Here is a 23,357-nt window from a genome sequence, read left to right as displayed (position 1 = left end):
TTGGGAAACTTTACTGAATTTAGCAAACTTTTCGGATATTTTAGTCAAATCTTTTACAAACACTGAATTAACACAACTATTAAATTAGGAAAATAACACACCTAGTTTATTCTTTTGGTAATTTTATGGAACTTGTGCATAGCAAGAATAAAAGCAGGCACACGTAAGAAACTGAGCACTGTATCAAAATATTGGCACGCTGTTTTAAAAATTGTCATATTGCATTTTGTTTAGTTTTGTAGTTAACATCGACTGGTTAACATTATAAAAAAGTACACCTATATCTGATAAATGTAGCCAACCGAAGGCTCATAAGTGGTCCGCTAAACAATTTTGACTGAATTAATGGTAGTTATGACCAGGGCCGGATTAACCACTAGGGCTAGGTTAATAAGGTTATAGCCTTAGGCCCTGGAAATATTCTTTTTTTTTTTTTTTTTTTTTGTATTCAATATTTCAAATTCATTATAGTTGTGGTACCTCATGTCACCATTATTAAGCAAATTCTACGAAGGTCTGGCAACCTGGCGCATTGTTGCATCATCTATCATCATTGAATTTTTTTATTTTACGAGATAGCAGATTTGATTGACTGATATGCAGAAAGTCGAACCGGAACTTTATGCTTCGGTTTTGGGTCAATTTTTTCGAACCTCAAACGATTTTTGTAAGATTTTAAACAGCCGAACTAGAACTGAACAGAATATTTGAAAAGAACCTGAACCTTGACCGAACCCGAAAATGTGTGCAAGGTTAGTTAAAGCATGTGGTTCTCAACCTTTTCAACTTACGGTCCGCTAAACTTTCAAAACAAATTTTGTGGACCGGTGGACGTTCAAAAATTAAAATAAACCCAAAATGTAATTACAACAAAAGTATGCAAGTTTAAAGCAAATAATTAAAACTTCAATTAAATGAGCAATTTGCTGCTGTATTATTGATATCATACGTGCTGTACGTCGTTCTATTACATTTTTTCACATACAACTGGTCTTAAAGTTTAGGACTTCGAGTTGGAACTTAAGCCTACTTTTAAACAGTTGGGCACAAAACTTGCAGAATTGTGACTTACGATTAAGTCCAAAGTAGACTATTAGCTTTAATTTACGTCACAATCCTGCAAATTACGGAAGAGGCGAAGTTCTAAATTTGATTGTCAAGCTTTTACATCTTGCATTTTGCAATTAAGATATAAACGTCATCTCTCGCAATTCCTTGCCTATCGTGGTCCAGGCGAACCAAAAAAAAATGGGGGTCCGCCGTAAAAAAAGCTTCTGCCTTAACTGAAGACGTTGGCCAAAGAAAATCTGAGCAGCATGTCAAACACGTTACTAGACAAAAATAGGACTGTTATATGATCGTACTTTACCTATATCAGAGGTCGGGAAACCGTGGCTCGCAAGTCATATATGGCCCTTTTTGTGACGCCATATGGCTGAATGAACGAATCTTTCTCGCAGACAAATCTAAGCTATCATTTCTGGCATAATCTCAATTAAAAAACTGCAAGGGGCCACGACCGCTTTACTAACTTTATTTTTCCTTTTTTAACATACATGGTAGTAAATTTTGTTTTTTGAGACTGTTATCCCGTTTCAACTAATCTCTTAATGGTAAAAGCCCTATTCTTTTGAGAAAGTGGCGCAAATTTAGCTAATACATATTATTGCTGAGTTGGATGTTCTGTATTATTGGTGAGCTGGATGTTCCGCGTCTTTTAAAGGAAAACAAAATAAACGGCACTGCTTAATTTACTATTTTTTGCCAAACTCTAACTAGATGTTAAAAAAGTATGGCTCTTATTAAAAAACAACCAAAATACAAAAAAAAAAAGAATATTTGGCTTATATGGCTCCCTTACCCTTAGCTAAAAAGGTTCCCAACCCTGACATATATGCTTACCACATCCAAATAACAGAAGTGAGTTTGGCCTTGATAACATTGCCTGTAAAATTTCAAGCTTTAATGCATAGCCTACTTAAGTTTATTAAATTGTGTATTTTTAGCAAAGTAGCACTATTACCAAGCCAGCCAAAGAATTAAGTTAAAACCCCATTCAACACTGCGACCGTGGTCCTTTGTCAATGTTAAACGCTTCGTCACAAACATAGCATACAGTGAAGAATACATGGACAGAAAATGATATAACTAAAAGTTAACCATGGTGTACACCTAAACAAATGACAAAGCATTAAAAGCAAGATAAAAAGGAGAAATAGTCGCCGGACAATTAATAAATATATAAATGAAAACAAACACATCCAATAAGTTAATCTACGTCAAACGGACTCTTCGATACGAATGATATAAAGGTAACACAGTTCAGTCGTGCGTTTTACAATGTACAGAGAAGGACAAAACGACAACGCTATTAGATTGCTTATTATGGTTCGCCCTACTGTGCGTTATAAAATAGGTTCGTTAAGTACACGGTATTTCAAGCAGGGATGTACATTGTACATTCACAACCTTAACACCAGACGACAGATAATGAGAGTAGTGTTAAAATGCGGCAGAGCACCCTTTTTTTGCACTTAAGCAGGCAAATATTCAGCGATCCGAATGGACGTAAATTGTTTCAATTTTAAAAAGTATAGGTCGTTGCGTTCGAGATGTTTAATCGGCGTTTCAAAGCGGCTTTACTTTCCATATTACTGACCATCACCGCAATAAGTCAAGTTGATACTATAACTAAGTGTTTTATAAAAAGCTTAAGCTCGGAGTTGGTCAACATTCCGGGCCAAAGCATTTAAAAGCCTACCCAGGCCTGCTGCCACACCAGCAAGTCCATAACGCCGCCGCCTATAGGTTTGCTCTAATTGACTACACTCCGTCGAAGCCAAAGCTCCAACGTCACGTGTCCTATTGGGTTATCCTGGTTGGTCGGACGTCGGGCCCGGTGCACTGTGGGACGCTTGAAGGTGATTGGGCGAAGACGACGAATCAGGCCTCGTCACATCTTTGGCCTCCTCTTGAAGCCTTATTTCTTCCAGTTGGACCTGTACGAAGATCACAAGTGGTTATCAAAATACTAAGCCAAAAATATTTTACGTAAACCAGCTATTTACTTGTTTTTTTTTCCTTTTTTTAGTAGTACTTTTTTACAGTAGAAGTGATTTCAAAATTTGGGACGAACAGCGAATGTCAGCGATGAATTATTACATTTTTTGAGCAAGACATACTGGTTATTATAAATCAAAGTATACACTAAACGTTGCACAATATGCTTCAATGAATGACGCAGAATACCTTGTAGAGATGATATGTGATACATATACGATAAGGCCAACAACCGCCAATGAAAACAACTTAAAATAAACGCGTGAGCGCAGTAAGCAATCGTAAGAAAATAAAAAGCGCGGCCTACACTTCAATATACTTTTAAAAACCAGAGAGCGGCGTATCCATGGGGTGGGTTTGAGGGTCCATACTACCCTTTTTTCTTATTGTCAAAGTTCAGCTTAATGTCCGAAGTAGCATTTTTTTAAACATGATTGGGTCAAGCATCTCAAGCCAACAAAAATCAAAACGCAAAATACTATTTTTTGTGGGTTGATTGAAACACTAAACATTTTTTCTCCGGAAAACGCCTTTCTCTATTCGTTCAGTCAGGTCGACAAGTGTGTATTCGACACATCTATGGATTGAGTTGTTTATTTTGTACGCAGAAATAATTTTGCAATAAAAAAGAATATTATGTAATCAGACTAAAAATGACTTCTCAATTCACAACACTAATTTGAGCTTTGTTTCTTTTTTAGCAATGTTTTACAAAGTGTGTGCCGCGGCGTAGCTTTCAGTTATTTTGGAAAATAACCTATTTGTGTTACAAACGGACATGCTTGAATGCATGCTAAACCTTTAAAAAAAGATAATTTTAATACACTGACAATTTCTAATGACTTAAAGATCTTTCAAGGGCGATTGCCAAATTGTAAAATTGTTGTTAAAAAGTGTGCCGGGAATATTTTTTTAATTTTTCTGTGACGCAAGCTGAAAAAGTTTGATTACTGTTCATTAGTGGCGGACACTTAATGTTCATTAGTGGTTTCATTGGAAAATTTTATTTTTATGTACTGCTAAGAACGTGCTACTTGAGAAAGGGGTGCTTAACCATGGCAAGTGCCGAGCAGTAGAATATTTTGTTCAACTTTGTAATAATATGTAATGCCCCATAATTGCGCCCATGAAAAGGTTGCCGTTCCATGTCTTTTATAACTAATTTTTGGGTCGTTTCAATTACTAATAACAGCGAACCCCGAACGAGACAACAGAGGAGCAAATTACAAACCTGAAGCGACTGTGAGAGCTTAACAAAGTCGCGCTGCACATGTTCGCTGGTCTCGAGCGCCTCTTGCAGCGAGCGAAGTTGGTTTTTAGCGTTGGCTAACTTGTTCTCCAGCGCCGCCTAGCGTATAAAACAAAGTGGCCAAATAAGCAAAATTAAGCAGAAATACGCAGCGTTTAGAAGCGCCTGTTCTAAGCGGTTTAAAAACTCTTTTAATTAATTGCTAAACACGCGCAAAGCAAGGCTGTGTTGCAAATGGCGGTGTGCTGTAATACAAACTGAATGTTCGCCGAATTACTGTTTTTGCTGAAACACCATGCCTGAGAGAAGCCGTTTGGGAAACGCAAAATAACTCCACTTAAAAATCTATTTTGTGCCACTTAAAGCGATATGATATTTTTTAAATTAATAGATTCTCTAGGCCTCTAGGCAAGGGTACACCATACTAATTTAGAAAATATAATATGTAGGTTTAAACATTTCAATACAACCTTTATTTTTCAATGTAGCAACATCATGCAAGCTAGTACTGATTAGATATAAAAAGTGAAAAATTAATAGTTGCTCCAGACATCACTAGTTCTATATAATACAACAATAGTTCTATATGATTTCCTTTTATTTATGTTGCCTTGAACAGATGTGCAATCAGTAAAAATTTGACGCAACAGCATAAGCGGTACATGATAAAATATAGGTACAAACCTTTTCCGTGGTTTCAATATGCAGCTTGTCCTTAAGGCTTTTAATAATTTCTTTGGATTTGGAACGAATCGATTCCATTGAAAGCTGGTCTTTTTCGACCTGTACCTGACAAAATAGAAGGAAAGCAAGTTAGTTAGGATTTTACAAATCTAAATCACACTTGCACACACTGGCTAAACAACAAACCTGCAAGTTAAGGCAGATTTTAAGTTCAAACATGAAAACAAAATCAATCTAAAACTGCTTTCCGTTTAAGTAACAAAGAAAAATCTGTGCTAATATGACGTTAAAACGCGTTAGTTAAACAAATCAGTTTTCAATGAAAACCTTGAGCTCTTGATTTTGCGCGGTTTCTCTTTGTAGACGATCTTGGAGATTCTGCCAAGAAGAGGTTTTCCTCTGAGCGTCTTCCAGGTCGCTGGTCAGAGCGGCTTCCATCTGTTCCTTGGCGGTCTACACAGAAAAAGAGAATAAATCAATATCACTATTAGTTAAACGTTCAAAGAATAACTTTAAAAAAAAATCGAAAATTCTATACGATGTGTTGAAAAACTAAAATTTCATCATTGCTATAAAAAATTATCATCGCGGACACTATGTTTTACAGGTCCATATTATATCAACAAACAAAAAACCTCTGAAACTACTTAACGAATGCCAAGCTTTTAATGCAGTCGTTTTTAACTATGTGCCGCGGAACCCAGCGTGTCTAGAGAGAGATTCTCAAGTGTGCCACAAAACTGTTAGCAATTTTTGGGTTACAAAAAGTCATACCGACAAGTATGCGAGACTGAATGCACACTTCCCAATTATTTATTTTAAAACCACCTATTTTAAGGGTATTTAACTATCGCATAATATAGCAGTGTATTCGGGGCAATTGTCAAGTTATGGTATTACTGTTTTTTGAGTATGTCGCGATTTTTTTTTTCATTTAGTTTGTAAAAGTTTGAAAACCATTGCTGCAAGGGATATGTGAACTCATATTTGAGAACCTCCCGTTTAATCAGTATCGTACACAACTACACATATTTCTGAAATAGTGAGAAAGAAACAGTAGAACATGCAAAATTGGCACCAATTGTGTAAATACAACTAACCCGCTCCACTTCTATGGTCGATTCGAGGAAGCTAATCCTGTTCTGCAGATCCGACTCGGCATGCATCTTGTCCACTTGAATGGCTGCGTAGGCATCCCTGTACCTCTGCAAATTGACGCGGAGACCCTGTATCCAAGAGGTCAAAGACTCGAATAAAGGGAACTGCTGCAATTTTGTAGTAAATCGAGTGTTTCTAAACAAACTGGTTATGATTAGACTAGACTTGTTTTTATGCTGACATCGAATAACTCCCGACGTTTTACTGGAACATTTTTCGGGAAACCAAGTTTCTACGCAGTTCTGAAACGTTTGCTCACTTACAATCGCCCTAACTTATAAATGATGCAAAATATATAATGACCACAGCAACTTCTTATTAATTACGATCTTGCCAAAACTAAATACAAAGGTCGGGCACGTGTTGTATGTATTTAGTTCATCAATATCGCAATCTATACCTACCAAAGAAAAGAAAGTCTGACAATAATTACTAGTTAGTGTTTCACGCCACTTTTCAGGCCAACACATTAAACTTTTGAGAAGGATTAAACGTTATCAGGATGCTATTAGGAAAGCAATCCATTAATTTGCAAGAAATAAAGGGTTCTAACCTCTACAGAGGTCGGGGTGTCCTTGTTGAGCGAATTTTTGCATCTTTCGAACGAGCTCCGCATTGCATCCTGCTCTTTCTTCAAGTGGATAAAATGCTCGCGAATTCTGTCACGGTCCGATGCGACCGACGTCTTTAAAGTAGAGACACGGGCGTGAAACTATTCTGAACGTTGTAACAGCAGCTCACAAACAATAGGCGTCTAGCATTCGTATTAGAAATAAATTGATATATCGCAATCGGTAAATTTTGGCCGATATTTTACTATAAAAATATGACATAGTTTTTCCTTAAAATGAAATATATTTCCAATTTTTTTTTGGTAACCATTGTTTTGTTTAGCATCATGCAAAGGTAATATGCAAAATATTTTTTTCATACATTATACATACTGAAATTTTATTTTGATTTCCCTTTGATTAATTCCAATATAGACTATATTACAGGTACAAAAAATCGGTATCGATATCCGGTATCGGTTGGCCAAAACGTAAAAAATCCGGTATCGGTATCGGTCAGAAAAGTGACATCGGTCGATCTTTAATTTGCATACCAACTTTTCGTTGTCTTCTTTTTCCTTGTTTCTCCTGTAAAGCTGATCTTCCTCGAGGCGCGCTTCGATTTCGTCGATTTTGGTAAAAAGGTTCTTGATCTGTTTGCGCGCCTCTTCTGAACCTGTCGCTACCGATTCTTCTAAATCTACGCGTAGCTTCCGCTCTGTTTCGTAAAGCGACTTCAACCTTTTAATTTCATCTTGGAGTTGTGAATTCTACAGATCAAGAGTTTGTATTAACCAACTTGAAAAAATACTGTGAGGAACAAACTATAATTTAAAGTAACATTAAAACAATAGCGGTATTGAATTACAAAGCCATAAAATAAAGGTCAGGTAGATCGACATCATCTTGATTAAGACGTTTCGATACGAGATTGTATGATCTTTAGTTAAAATGCTTTCAGCACACATTAACTGAAGATGATACAAGCTTGTATCGAAACGTCTTAAACAAGATGATGTCGATCTACTCGACCTTTTTGGCCTTGCAATTCATTATCAAGCTACATTACACAAACATGCATTGCATAGTGTACCTTAATACCGGTATTGCTTTGCACTAAGTGTTAAGGAGCTATACAACAATGTAACATTCATTATTACAAAACCAATGGAACTAAAATATTGTTTCACGCTTTAGGTAAAATATCTCAATCACAATAAATACCTCTATTTGAAGTCGATCAATTTCTGTTTCCTTCATTCGCAAAATTTTAAGGCGCCTGGCCGGGGAATCAATATCCCAGTCTAATTCGGTAGTAATATCAGTGTTCTGAAACATAACCCAATTGTATTCAAAAGGGAGTAATTTATTAGATACGGGGCAATACGTAGGGCAGGCAGGGGTCACCAAACTTTTTTGTAAAGGTCCAAATAACACAGGTCTGACCATCGAGGCCGGATTACTGTAAGGATTAAGGACGGCGGGCCAGATATTACATTTTGTGTCAAACATTTTTAACTTGATATTGTTATCGCTATTTGAAGGAAATTAAAATACTTATGTAACAAAAACTGTGCCTAGCTGTATAAAAAAAAATGTTGCTCAGTTTCAAATATCCTAAAATTTACTTTAATTGCATCCGACAATACATCAACTGTACTTAATCATCAAAAAAATATGACACGGGTTGGTAGAATTAACTCTGCGGGCCGGATTTTGCCCGCAGGTCGTATTTGGATGACCTCTCGCCTAGGCTTTAAATTTTGGCATTTATTACGCCTATGTAAAGTATTTAAACACGAAAATATCATATATTAAAATTATTTTTTGCAAATGACATTATATTGACATTGACAGGTGATAGTGGAAAAGCAAAGATTTACTTTAATTTTATTTAACATTACGTTTTCTAAATAGACATATAAACACTTACACTTCTCTGCATTTTTTCACCGCCAATGTCATTTAGTTGTGGCGCAGAATTGACTGAAAAACAACGTGACGGTTAAAAAACAGTTAGAGATAATTATTGCACATTCTATGATGATATGCTGGGTTTAAAAATACAAGGATATGTTTTGATAAACACTGGTGCCTGGGGTAAAGTTCCAGTTTTCTCAGAAAGGGTTTCCAATCTGGAATATTAACGTCACTTTCGTTTATCCAGGGTATTTTTTATTAGTTTTGGCAAGATCGTAATTAATAAGAAGTTGCTGTGGTCATTATATATTTTGCATCATTTATAAGTTAGGGCGATTGTAAGTGAGCAAACGTTTCAGAACTGCGTAGAAACTTGGTTTCCCGAAAAATGTTCCAGTAAAACGTCGGGAGTTATTCGATGTCAGCATAAAAACAAGTCTAGTCTAGTTTTAGGGTGTATAGCGATAGAGAATAGTTTTCCCAAACTTAACATAATATATTTACAATGATATTTCAAGTGTGTGGATAATATCCCTTCATACTTTGGTATAAAGTTTTTTAATAATTGTTGTGTATCCCCTAGTAGTTGAGCTAGTTGAAAAAAACTCAAATTTGACTTTCTGCGATTAAACGTTGCAAAGGTTTTAACATTTACAAAAGGTTTTAAGATTTTATAAAACAAGGAAAGTTAAAAAGTTACACCCGGATTCCGCCTTGATAGGATACCTTACTTCGGTGTTAATTCTACTGACTCTAAAAAATACCCTGGATAAACGAAAGTGACGTTAATATTCCAGATTGGAAACCCTTTCTGAGAAAAGTGACGCTGAATAATTTCCGGGAGAAAAAAGGTTCGCGGAGCAGTGCTTTAGATACTGAGACTCTCTCATGGGGGGAGATATATTTTTTTTACAAATAATAAATTAGGTTTTTAGGATCTGAACTTGATCTTAATCACTGAATGTGAGACCAAAATCACCTGTTTTTATCATTCCCATAACTAGATTAATAAATCTGATGAACACGAAGCATTTTTGTTTAACAGTGAAATACTAATTTACCTCTGGCTGGAAATGTGTCAACGGGTGGTATGGTATTGGTCATTTCTGGCACCGATAAAACAGAGGAAATCGATATTGAATCTTGAAGTTCAGGGGCAATATTTAAATTACTTTCCATTGTAGTGGGTTCTTCAGGTATTTCGTGATGTTGAAAGGATCCAAAAGAACTGTTATCAACACCTGTTGTGTCATTGATTCTAAACAAAGAAATCAAAACCTGTCATTACAAAGATATACTTGAAAGACCTAATTTAAGTAAATTTATATTTAAGAATATTATTTGCTATATCAGATTTGATTATGATTTTTTTAGCAAGGCAACATAATTTTCAATAGAATTAATACACACCGTGCAGGTCTAACACATTTAAATTACAGGTTTAGACTTAGTCATTATGAAAAGGCGATGAATATTAATAACTCATTTTTACACACCCATTTACTTTCCTAGTTGCATTTTGCTGAAATTTTTCATCCTGATCTAAAGGTGTTATCTGCAATAAAATTTAAATGAACGTTAACAACAATAAATATATATATAGTGATTTCAAACAATGTAAATTAATTATTACCTACTTTAGCGAATTTGGTATACACAATATTGTTTTAAACCAGATAACATCCTACAAAACATGTAAATATACAAAGAAAATTTGTCTGGGTCTTAAAACCCTTGTATTGCTCCAATATCAATATAATAATGATTAGGGTAATCAACAATACCTGAATAAGTACTAAACAACTAACATCATTAAATTTACCAAAACATTATTTAGTTCTTCATAAAGTAAAAAACGGTATGTGTATAACTTGAATATAGATGCACAAAATGCAAATCGTCAAAACCCATTTTGAAATTAAAATAAAGGTTTAGCAGGGTTTTAATCAGGGCTGGGAGGCCGGAGCTGGAGCCCGGAGCTAAGCATTTTCTCTGGAGCCAGAGCCGGAGCCGGAGCCATTGTTATTATTTTTGTGGAGCTGGAGCTGGAGCCGGAGCCATTTTTATTATTTTTGTGGAGCTGGAGCCGGAGCCCTTTTTATTATTTTTGTGGAGCTGGAGCCATTTTTCAATTTGTGGTGCTAAAGCTAAGAAATCATATTTTGTTCCATCTCCAACGTTAGTTAGCCAAAAGCAATTTTTAAAACTTGCCATTGAATAAGTGACTGGTGGCACCGGAGCTGGAGTCATTGGGTGTGTGTTTGATGGCTCGTAGCCAAAGGGTATGAGTTTTACTACTCCGGAGCTGGAGCCAAAGGATTGAGTTTTACGACTCCGGAGCTGGAGCCGGAGCCATTTAATAATTGACTGATGGCTCCGGAGCTGGAGCCGGAGCTAATGCTATTTTACGGTGGCTCCCCAGCCCTGGTTTTAATAGTAAATTATGTGGAAGTAAATGCTTAATTATGACCAGCTTTTGTTCAAAAATGTAATGAGCACTACAATTTGGTCCGGCAGTGTGTTTTACTTCGAAACCAAAACCCTTTAAAACCCTGCTAAGTGGGTAACATGCTTTTGTAGCACAAATTTTATTGATTAGGCAGATAAAAATCAATACATGATCTACATCAACATGCACCAAAAAACAGAAGCATGCAAATTTGTTTAATAATAGACTAGATGCAACTTCAAGCCAAAACAGCTGTAGGCAACCTTGCTTGGACATTCTTGCTACCTAATCTAATATAAATACATTAGAAATCAAATGATCACTCCAGCATATTTTATATAAATTACAACACAGAATCAAATATAGAATATAGATAAGTAGTTAACTGATTCTGTTCCTAGTTGAAATTACCGTGCGTTAAAAGTTTCCAGTTTAATGCCTTAAAAAAAATCTAGTTGTGAGGTTTTACATAATAACTTTGATTTAACTGTTTTTTTTTAGAATTTGATTAAAAACAATGTAAAATCAATTATAAATAATGCTGTAAGTAAATAATCCTGTTTCTAAATTAGCTGTTAAAACATATTTAAACACAAATTTTATACCTGGATATGCTTCAAGTTTGTTAATTTTTTTTTCTGATCAATTGTTAGCACATCTTTAATTATATTAACATCTTTCATAAGCTGATCTTGGGACATAATAAAATGTTCATTAGCACGATTCCAGGTGGCTTTTAACATGGAATGATCAGCTTGTTCTGTTTCCAGTGTGCGGCAGACTACAAACAGAAGTTTTTTTTTATAAAATAACAGTAATTCAGAAAGTCAAAATTTTAGGTCAAGTTCCAATATAAATTTGGTGATGAATCAGTACCAATATTACTATAGAATCGGACATGTAGTAACACTAACACTTAACATCGGTTATAGCCGTATAGGTCCGGTCTGATATCAGAGATCCCTATTTAGAAGGGTACATTTAAGGTTTAATAGAATTTTAGTTGGTCAATGCACTATTAATACCAAGACAATTGACAAACTTAGCACTGTGTTCCATGAAACAATTTAGCACAGCGTTTTATAAAGGAAAGTTTTGTTTAACCCTGAACCATTGAATTTCAGTCATCAAAATGTAAAAAAACATATATCACTGTATTCAATATACATAACAAAGTTAAAAAATATTATGCTTTGTATAAGATAAGTTATGGCTATGTTTTTATTAAAAAAACACAACCAATAGTGCTTATCTATGTAATACAAGATTTTAAATATGGATATTGAGACATGAGAATCTAAAGGCATTAACAAAATGTTTACACTTAGGAAGAAATCATTACTTTAATTAACCAAGAAAAAAAAGCTATTTACTATCAAAAACACAAAATATTAGGTTTCTGTATTAAAAATATATTGGTTGACCTCTTAATTAAACTGTTTAAATACCATAAAACACACAAAAAAAAAACAATGTCATAACCTTCATGCATTTCTGTCTTCAATACGTCATTTTCCCTTTGTAGAATTATTTGCTGCTTCTGTAGGACATCAATATATACCTCCAGATCGCTGCTTGAAGATTTTTCTGATTTTAAGGAGTCGTTTACTCTTCTCATCTAAAAAATTTTAAAAAACTTACTGCAGCCACAGACTGGCCTTGCGTTTGAGTGATTTTGCTGAACACCGTCACTTTATTAGAACTTTTAAAGCTTTAAAACAAAGTTTTTTTTGAATACCGGTACTTTCTTTTGCGTTTTTTTAAATGAAACATCATAGCTATTGGGCAGTTAGTGTATAATATGCTATTTAAAAGTTGCTATGGTTGGACTTACATTTTTGATGACACCCGTTACATTAAATAAACAAGAGGATACTAAAAATATTGAAATAGTTGTTAATAATAAATCCCTATTTGCAGCCAAAACAATAAGTAACAGCAGGGTTTATAGTGCAAAAGGTGTCGTTTTAAGTGTCTTAGGGTTTAGTGGTACTAAGGTACAAAATCATAATAGATGCCTTACAGTTATAAACAAATCATTCATTTGGTAAGATATTAGTTAAAACATGAATAATACGGTTTCCAACCAGTATTTTGCTAAACCACCCTTAAAAACCCGAGTCTTGAAGTAAAGAATTACTTGTGGAAATCGGACAGATATCTAGAGATAAAGAAAATTGAAAAAAGTATTGGAAGAAAATAAAAAAATGTACCTTACCTCTGAATCCTCTGCTGAATGGCTAGATTCACTGTCTTTTTCATATGTCTGCACCAACAATTCCTGCTGATTTGGGAGACAGATGGGAAATTACAAAAGCAAAAACAACAAAGTAAGCATGCTACTACTACTGTACATAACATGCAACACAAAACACACAGAGTTGCAAAACATGCTTTCTAAGACACAAATAATAATACATCACCATGATTGTGATATATTCAATGTTTGTGAATAAATCGAAACCTTGTTGTGTTGCATAGAGGCCTGTTGCTTAACAAGTTGCAATTCTTTTGAAGAAAGTTTTAGTTGTTCCTTGAGGTCCAAAATTTCTTGTTCCAATGGAACAACAACGGATTTGAGGTATTCTGCTTCATTTTGAGCCTTTTTAACACAAATAAATTCAGCTCTAATATAAAAAATGGTACAAACGACGCATAAAATTTAGACAGTAACACTTTTTGAATACAACATGTTATTATGAAAAGCTACACTACGTTTACTAATATAGATTCACCACCTACATAGATGACTACACATGATCAATTACATTTGTCACTAAAGGTTTTGCAAATTAGTCAAATAATAATATAATTATAGGATCAGGTTTAAACTTTTGTTCTGGCAATTAGCTAGTTAACAAACGACAAATTGATGATGGGACTACTACAAAGATATTGAGGAAATACTGGGTAATAAAAATCACACTTTAAAATAAATGCCCTTAGCAACAAATGGTAAAACGTTTGATAAAAATCGACTGTTTTTGAAAATACCTTCATCATACTGCTCTCAAGACCTTCATCATCATCTGGATACTTTTCTTCATTTTCCTTTGAAGTGCTTTCAACTTCTGCTAGCATTCTGTTGAGGTTTGTGTTTTCTTCTGTGATTTTTAATTTTTCAGCTTCCCAATGTCTTCGTTCTCTATCAAACTGAGCCAAAAGATCCTGCCGCTGGTCTTCGAATGTATCTACACAGCAAATTAATTTCAATTATATCTATGTAAAACGACTGTACAGCTGGAACTGATATTACAAATACTATGTACACATGTGTAAGCTGCATTATGTGATGACACAACATATGTCACACGGTTTTACATTGTGTACAACAGTTTTGATTGCATAAAGTTGTTAAACAAATATACAAAAATCATCTACCTTGCAATACACACTTTAAAGATTCTATATCTTCCAGATGATGTTTCTTCAAATTTTCCACAGCTTCCTAGTTAAAGTAGAAAATTATTTTTACACTTTTGAGTTTCGCATCTTGGTATAGATAAGTTTGCTATATACATGTGAAATGTATATAAATTTTATTTAAGATCATTTAACAATACTTAATACTATAGTAATAAACAAATAAAATGAGTAGTAAAAAACATGAAATTTATGGGAACCAGAAATTGAAATGATAAATTAAAATAATTAAATGATAAATTATGTTAATTTTTTATTCATTTTATGTTCTGTCACATTTTTTTGAGTGTGGAATGATATGCATAATTTGGTTGATTAAATACGGGTATTTACAAAATTAATTTTGCATGTCCATAAATGAGGTGGACAAAACTATTCAACCTAAACTATAATATTTTAGATATATTATGTTTTTTTTAAACTTGTTTTGGGAGATTAAAACTGTCACTTGAATTGCTCAAAAGGTGACTCGAAATAAAGCTCACTTGAATGTAAAGACTTTAATTTGAAAAAGAAAATATAGGTTTCTATAAAACTAAATTTGTTTCCTGCACTATTTTGACCTTTAAATTAAAAACTAAACATTATAAGTGCCATGCAATTTCAGTTCAACAGTCAACCCAATACCAAATAGTTAAAAAATGAGTTTTACTATAGCACTTCCTACACACAATATTAAGACAACTGAAGATGCACATAAAAATGGCAGGTTTTTTTTAAGGAAATTTATATATGCAAATCTATTCAAAACAAATAAAAGACTTAAAGACTTTGTGGCAACCTTGTAAACTACAGCAGAGAATTATCAGTTAGTAATTAGGTGAAAACATGAAATAGTTGTGGTCCAACAAAATTTCATAGTCACCAAAAGTCCAGCTAAATAAACTTGCATATACATAAACATTTATCAATACATATATATATATATATATAGAAAAGATACTTAATAAATAAAATACATTTAATTAGTTGTGAAAATTTACTGTTAAAATACCTGTTTAGTATCTTCAGATACAGAGGCAATCATTTTGACATTTTCTATTTCTTCTTTAAGTGATTTGATAACTGCTTCCAATTGACTTATTTGCCGACTTGCCTCAAATAACTTTGCATTTTGATCTCGAATCGTGCCTGGACATTAGTCAAATATGTTAAGATTTGTTTCGGACAAAGATATTTTCAGAAAAGTTGTTAAAAAGCCTGTTTAATACCATTAACATCGATAACAAAAATTGCCTAATTGATAAAATTTCAATTATATTTTTTTAATTTTATTGCTGTAAACACTCGCTACACCCCACGGCCTTCTCTAACTCTTGCTTTAAAATATATTTTATGGTTGATCCTGAAGTGACTTACGCTAAAACATTGGCATCACAAATGTGTACATTCATATGTAGTGTTATTCTGTATATATATATATATATATATATATATATATATATATATATATATATATATATATATATTGGCACTTAAAGGTGCTAAAAACTATTTATAACAAATATAGGGTTTTTGTAGGGCACAGTAAGTCAGGAACTTTAGGTAATACTAAATATGATGAATACAATATTAAATCTGTTTTACTAAAATATTGGCAAACCTAGGGAAGTTGCTTGTTTTTTAGTAACCATATGGCTTAAGAACCACTTGCCTTATGCATTACAACATATATAACTATTACTGAGTGTTGTCACTTACTTTCTTTTGCATAGTACAGCTCCTTGATTTTTGATCGTTTGTATTCAAAATCTGTTTCCATTTGGGCCTTTTCTTGTTGAAGCTGAGCAAAACGAGATTCTGTGTTTTGTAACTGTCGCTCCAGTTGAGAGATGATTGAATCTACACCATATAATTATGTTCATAGATTACAAAATATAATTTGCATGCAATACATGACAAATAACTAAAATTTAATAGAAAAAAAATTGTAAATATTGTGCAACGCAAACATTTTAGCAATCTTATGAAACCCATGACATGATGTGCCCAGCCTGAACAAGGTATTTATTAGGTTTTATACATTAATGCATAATATAAAATAACATAATGCATTTTTGCCATTCAACTTTTTGACAATGGCTCAGCAATCTAACATATATATCATTTTAAACACATGTATTTACAGACAAAGAATGAAATAAAGAGCTTTCAATGAATGCCAAATCGAAAAACATGTATATATTACATATATATATATGCATCCTAGCAAAGTTGCTGATCGACCTTGTGTTATTTGCAGATAGTTACATTTAAAATCTATTGGTAAAAGAAGGCCTGGAAAATTTTCTATTAAAATGAGACAGTATCAAGTTGGCCACCTGTCAATCGAGTATTCATGAAGCAAAAAACGTTGTTACCAGAATCTTCTGTTGATTGGGTACATTTATGTGCCAGGTACAATCACAAATAAAAAGATTTATCATGTTTAAATAACAATAAAATCCAACACTGGTCATTGCGGTCAATATTTTTTTCATTTTATTACTAACCATATCAAAAGTTAGTTGTTAAGAACTTCAACCCTCCCAGACTGTATTCTATGTTTACAATCAATTAAAAATGGTGAAAGGAAGGTTGGCTGTTTGTAATCCTAAATTGACATTTAATGTTAAGCTCCTTTTAGAAATGTTATTTTTGTAGTATTACAAATCAAATCTTTGAGACCTTGTAACAACTGGTCTCAGATTTACATGATATATATACAGTAGAATTTGTCTATTGTTAAGGCTATATTGACACTCTTTAGCAATGTTTGAAACCATATGTTTTGCATAGAAATGACTTCGCTTATAAGAGCACTTTTAATATAGTGACACCACATTGCAGTTCCTTGAGCTAAAAAATTATTAGAATTTACATATACAAGACTTGTACATAACAGTGAACGGTACACAACAGATTAATCCTTCAGTCTCTTGTTGGACACTCCAATAAACGAAATGTACATATAAATGCTATTATTGAGGTAAAAATGCATGTATGTTTCCTAACATTTTGGGCGTCAAGGAATCTAATTTTGATGTTAAAATTGCATTTGAGTAAGGTTTGGAGGCCTTGTAGGGCACTTGAAAAGAAAAATTGTCCATGTTGCACACTAAATAGTGAAACCGTGCAGGTGTTTAGAAACCAATTTTTTTATTGATTAATTCTATATATATTTATAGCAAGTTCTTTCAAATAAACTAAAAAAAGGTTTTATAGTCAAAATAGTACACATATGCTATTCTGGTTACAATTGGACTGATAAACATATCCATTGTCTAATATTGTTTTTTACTCATGAAAACTTTTCCTTTAATTGTTTATTTTTTAAAATAATACCTTTGAAGTAATTAACACATTAGTAAGACAACTCTGCAGGAAATTTGTTGAAATAACAAGATTAAGCTTGACAAAATATTTCTTAAAGTAATAGAAAACGAAATACCTGCGTTGCTCAGGTTGAATAGACTATTTACCAGTAATTTGCAAAATCTACCTCAATTTTGTGTGGAAAATACAAAATGTAAATATCCATCATGTTCGTCCTTATTGTATATTACGTTGTAATATCTCTATGCAAATTTACTAGCCTTGTGTTATAGTACATAACTTCATGTTTTCACATGTAATCAAACAGTTATATTACGCATAACTATGTCATAGGGCTGAACAAATGCATGCGGTCTGTACAACCTTTTAATGTGGCCCATGTTCAGCCCACACTAAAATATTAGTTTTAGGTTTACTGCAATACTTCTATTTTAAATCAGTGCAGACTTGCTTGTGTATTGCACACACACAATAGCCTCAATGTCTAAATTTTTCAATTGTTTATTAACATGGAGTGGATTAAGTGTTGGGGATTTTTGCCATGCCAGAATATGCAGACTATTAAGTTTTGGGGCTACAACACAGCGAGTTGTTGAAATATGGTTACAAACAGGGAACATTTTAGGGCAATAAACATGTTGCATAAACTAAAATTTCTGTTGAATTAGATTGTGAATGCAAGTAATATGCAATCTCTTTTAAGTGCCAAATGCATTACATATCCTTCAAAATTAAAAGTTTTCCCAGTTTAAAGTAAAGAAAACAATTTCCTGCTTCGCGCGTTTAAACTGGAGTTTAACATATTTGCGCATGAGTTCGCTAGAGATCAGTATATGCATATTACAATGATTATACGAACTTCAATATGCAGCCCATAAGTCTTTTAATGCTTATTGAAGCCAGTGTACTATTTCAAGTTGTCCAGGCCTGAGTAACACCTTACAGCCCATGCAGAACTGGCATTTAATTGAATGACGGGTGGAATAAATCACCCGATCCGTTAGAAATCAGTGCATTTCTAAGCAAAAAGGTCTACGACAATCAGGGCATCCAATGGCAGAAAAGTCTAGACTTTTAGACCTTGAGGTCCTGGCAATGCACTTATTTGGACCTTTAGGTAAACTCCCGGCGAAGATAAATTAAAAATATTCATTAGAAGTTCAGAAAAGATAACAAAAAATATGAGATAGGGTTAATAACAATTGACCCACCTAAACCCTAACCCGAATCCTAACCCAAATAATGTGCGTTATTTTAATAATTCTTTAAATGCTGGGGAAAAAAGCCCAAACTCGGATGGTTTCTTGTCCATTGTATTTAAGATTATTACGTCACAAATTGATGTATTGGGGCCTGAAGCGTTATAATTATTGAATTATCGCACATTATTGGGGTTAGGGCGCTGGTTAGCGTTTGGTTGGGTCAAGTATTGTTAAACTTAATCTTTTTATGCACATTTCCTAATACAAATTGGTGCATTGTCCAAGACCTCAAAGTCTAAAAGTCGGACTTTTTGATCCTTTGAATGCACTGATTGTCGTAGACCTTTTTGCTTAGAAATGCACTGAATTCTTCATCATTTTAAATAATAATTTTATTCATTTTTGCATTGTGTTAGCTATAGTTAAACAATCCTTAGACCAACCATCCTTTTTGTCTTAGATTTACACCTTCATCATTGATATGTTCTGTCTATTGCCTTAATGTTTTATATATTGTTACCCTGCTGACTGATGTAGCTTGTTTACTAATTTGTAGTCTTTTTCAGATTAAAAAAGATAGATATGAGTTAAAAAAAAAAAGAGTGTTTGATAGAAGTGCCATTCTACACCCAGGAATAGCTACCCACAGTCCATATATCTTGGGTTACAAAAAAGCTAGTCCAGCCTTTCTTCTCCCTATGAATACCAGTTGCAGCATTTTACTATTTTCATTATAAAACACTAGCAGAGCATGCAATGTGATGTTTATACACAGTCTTAACAGAGTGCTGATTTCCCTTTTAACCCAGCTCTTCACAAAATCACTTAATTTTCTTTTCAGCAATATACAACACACTCAACATCTATTTTTTAATGTCAACTTGTGACAGTCATTAAAGGTAGATTTTCTGACACAGCAATTTCACCGAAATGTGTTTTATCTTTGAATGATAACATTTCAGTATACAGGCTGCAGCAGAGTAACAAACTTATAAAAGATTTAGGCAACAGAGAGAAAGTGTCAACTGATGTAAATAAGACAAAAAAGATGGATTAGTCTGAAGATTGAACAGGTATAACAATGTAGGCCTAAATAATACTTATAACAGAAATACTTTGTCAGGCTCAATCAAATAGCTTAACAACATTTTGTGGAGATCAATTTTATTGTGTTAAAATATTTTAAAAATGTCATCAAAATCTGCAAGTAAAAGTAAGGCTTTCCAAGTAAAAAAATGCAGACAGCCATTGTGTTCATCAGGCCGTTGTAACCAAAATAGTATGTGTACAATGTTGGCAATATAAAACTTTTTGAACAAGTTGAATTATCTATTTTAGGCTTATTTTAAAGATCTTGGTATACAGAATTAACTACAAAATTAGGTTCCTAGTATGTGTAGACTTTCATGATTTAGGATGGAACATGGGATTATTATCTTTTCATGAACATTTTAAGGCCTCTAAACATCAACCAAATGAACTTTTGAATAAAAAAATAGATTATTTGAGACCAAAAAAATAAGGAACAACCTTTTAAATGCATTTTTACTTAAATTGTAGCATTTATATGTATATTTCCTGTGCTCACCAACAAAGTCTAATGAGGGAACACAGGTATACACACTAAGATCTATCGTACCCTTTAACAGAAAATACTGTATAACCAAGTGTATATTAGATCAAAACCACGGTATACAGCTTACAAATGGTAAATATATACAGATTTGGTAAGTAGTTAGTAAATGCCACAACGGTGACAATAATTTTATATATATCTGACGTTTTTTAGAATGGTTTAAGGAAGGCCTAACATTTTGACCTATGTGAAATCACTCTGCATTTTGAGGGAGAAGACTAATGCAACCATTGTACCAAACAATTAATTGTTTTTTACGGCCTGTGCATTGCTATTTGAGGTATACAAAGTTTCATTAATTGTTAAAAGTGTATGGTGAAGAAAAGAGTGGAAGAGCACTTCTATTAAACAACAATCACTTCAGTGGAATAACCTAAAATACCAACAACATAATAAAATCAACTGTGCATTAATATCTACACAAAATAAGACCTTAACCAGTCACAAAAAAACATGAAGAAAATTTTTTCGAAGCTATTGCGTGAACCTGGCAAAAGCAAATTGCCTTAGTTTTGTGAAATCATTTAACAATTACGTAAACTGCAATTTACCTATTTAAGGTAAGATAGTGTGACATTTTTTAGATAAAATATTTAGTACACATTAGCTTACTACCTTTAACTTTGAATAATACTGGTTTGGTTTAAATAACATTTACCGAAGTAAGGAGACAAAGAACCCTGGTATATACTGAATTTAATGTGTGTGACAAAGTGGAAAACTTGCATCAAAAACCATACTGTATGAGAACCAATTTTACATAAAAAAAACTTTACTTATTTATTCATATTTTCATGACCACATTTCTATTGTAAAATAAAATTTGCAAAAAGGCCAAATTAGATTATCCATATAACAGCAAAATGTGATCTTATTCTGGGAAGTCAACAATGTTGTACAATTTAGGTCGCAACTTCTTTGGTTGAAATTTTTATCAATGTTGAAAACACATTGAAGCAAGTTACACAAAACAGTTACTGTAATTCAAGTCTGCTTACCAGTGGATGGAGGTTGGATAGCCATTATAGTTATCAATTGAGTTAATCTCGCTTTATGTTACAGAAGAACATTTAGTGATTACAATCCACCTCATTTGCTAAAATCCTTAAATTATTTTCAGCATTGTCCAGTAAATCAAATACTTTCCTAGTGCCTAACCTAAATACATACAGGAACAAAACACAACATGACACATTAAAAACCGGTTTTATCAACATGAGGAATTGTTTATTGCGGAGAAGTGTACTTAAGAACAGTAGAAGCAGTTTTTATTCATATAAAGTTATTATTTGCAAGATACTTATTAGTAACTCTATAGTTAATAAAATTTCATTAAATATCTTAATGTAGCCTTTTCAATAAAGCCAACAAATCAACTCATCTTCAGTTTAAAAAATAGTTGGTTATTTTAATGCAGAGCAAAGTAATTATATTTTCAGGGCTTAACTCTAATAAAATCATAAGAAATAGGCATGTGAAAATACAATGAAAACTAAGAACACAACATTTGGTTATATGGTAATTTTAGGCTTATTTTGGCTGACCTTAATGTAACTAACAATGAATAGTCATGTCTCATAAAAAAGGTTTCATGCCTAACCTGAGCTGCTGTCTTAAAGTGACATAGCAAATGAAAGCAAATGTATCAGTTGTACATGTGGATCGCACATTTAATGCATAACTAGGCAATTTTTCGTAAAATAAACCAAACCAAAATCCATTAATTCATTGCTAAAGGAAATTATGCAACAACAAAGGCGCTGACAAGCTGTACAACTTTCTACCGTTCTAACATTTGGTTTTATGTAAAAAAAGAGTCATCCGGTATGTACAAAAGCAATCCTCGCTTAATCCATCCCAGCAAAAGCGCTCAACCTAGGCTCTCTCTCCACGGATCCGGCGTGCCAGTTGGATGTCTTTTGGCATAATGGTCACCCTCTTGGCATGAATAGCACACAAGTTGGTGTCCTCAAAGAGACCAACCAAGTAAGCTTCACTGGCTTCTTGAAGTGCTCCAATGGCAGCACTCTGAAAGCGAAGATCTGTCTTGAAATCTTGGGCAATTTCTCTCACCAGACGCTGGAACGGTAACTTTCTGATGAGCAACTCAGTCGACTTCTGATAACGACGGATCTCCCTGAGAGCAACAGTACCAGGTCGGTATCTATGGGGCTTCTTCACTCCTCCAGTGGATGGGGCACTCTTCCTCGCAGCTTTAGTGGCCAGTTGCTTACGGGGAGCTTTGCCTCCTGTAGACTTTCTTGCGGTTTGCTTGGTACGAGCCATCGCTAAGTTATATTTGAGACTTGAGTAAGTAAACTTTAATAATATACCTAGAAAAAGGAAACCAGTTTGATATATTTGTTAAATCTACATATAAATTACCTTCTGCTGTAATGTTACATGATAGGTGAATAGCTTATTCATTTTCATAGCACATGCCAGTTTTATTAGGGTATATATCCAATTTAGTTAAACTTTCATATTTTTATTAATCTGTTAACCCACACTATTCTCTGTAAAGATTGTATGGTGGGTGCAACTGCTATATAAATTGGGGTTAGAAGTGCACTAAGCCAGTTTAACATATTTAAAACTAAAGCAGAAAATCGTGATAAATATTTAATGAGTATTAAAAAATCTGTCTTTAACTTTTTAAATACTTATATACTTAGTTTTTGTAGAAATTTAGGTTCATTTCTAAATTGAT

The 23,357-nt window shown here is 33.4% G+C and overlaps 2 protein-coding genes across 4 annotated transcripts; both read right to left on the bottom strand.

The window, feature by feature from the left end:
- Positions 1-2,000: 2,000 nt before the first annotated feature.
- LOC146140760 (rab GTPase-binding effector protein 1-like) lies at positions 2,001-21,787 on the bottom strand. Of its 3 annotated transcripts, XM_083393108.1 has the most exons (17): positions 21,646-21,787; positions 16,196-16,336; positions 15,489-15,625; positions 14,453-14,519; positions 14,066-14,262; positions 13,536-13,673; positions 10,119-10,177; positions 9,684-9,880; positions 8,636-8,688; positions 7,927-8,031; positions 7,257-7,472; positions 6,705-6,836; positions 6,094-6,219; positions 5,321-5,446; positions 4,994-5,098; positions 4,292-4,408; positions 2,001-2,999 (listed from the first exon to the last, which is right to left on the bottom strand). In XM_083393108.1, the coding sequence occupies exons 1-17, from the start codon at positions 21,668-21,670 to the stop codon at positions 2,871-2,873; spliced, it is 2,070 nt and encodes a 689-aa protein (XP_083249234.1). In that variant the 5' UTR covers positions 21,671-21,787; the 3' UTR covers positions 2,001-2,870. The 3 variants fall into 3 exon arrangements, with proteins under 3 accessions (XP_083249234.1, XP_083249235.1, XP_083249236.1); XM_083393109.1 differs by lacking the exon at positions 4,292-4,408; XM_083393110.1 differs by lacking the exons at positions 13,536-13,673; positions 14,066-14,262; positions 14,453-14,519; ... (1 more) ...; positions 16,196-16,336; positions 21,646-21,787 and adding exons at positions 11,677-11,852; positions 12,554-12,689; positions 13,290-13,490.
- Positions 21,788-21,805: 18 nt separating this feature from the next.
- Positions 21,806-23,012, bottom strand: LOC146140759 (histone H3.3A). Its single transcript, XM_083393111.1, has one exon. The coding sequence runs from the start codon at positions 22,931-22,933 to the stop codon at positions 22,523-22,525; it is 411 nt and encodes a 136-aa protein (XP_083249237.1). The 5' UTR covers positions 22,934-23,012; the 3' UTR covers positions 21,806-22,522.
- Between the last annotated feature and the right edge of the window lie 345 nt (positions 23,013-23,357).

Source organism: Ascidiella aspersa, chromosome 6, assembly GCF_963924565.1.
Source record: "Ascidiella aspersa chromosome 6, kaAscAspe10.2, whole genome shotgun sequence".
Classification (NCBI taxonomy): Eukaryota; Metazoa; Chordata; class Ascidiacea; order Phlebobranchia; family Ascidiidae; genus Ascidiella; species Ascidiella aspersa.
Note: the sequence above shows the minus strand (reverse complement) of the source record. Positions and strands in the feature narration are given on the sequence as shown.

Coding starts and splice junctions, on each gene's coding strand:
- LOC146140760 (XM_083393108.1), bottom strand. CDS start 21,670: ATGGCTATCCAACCTCCATCCACTG. Junction 8,032..8,635: donor GTGAAAAAATGCAGAGAAGT/GTAAGTGTTTAT, acceptor GTTATGTTTCAG/AACACTGATATTACTACCGA. Junction 4,409..4,993: donor ATATTGAAACCACGGAAAAG/GTTTGTACCTAT, acceptor TTTATACGCTAG/GCGGCGCTGGAGAACAAGTT.
- LOC146140759 (XM_083393111.1), bottom strand. CDS start 22,933: ATGGCTCGTACCAAGCAAACCGCAAGAAAGTCTACAGGAGGCAAAGCT.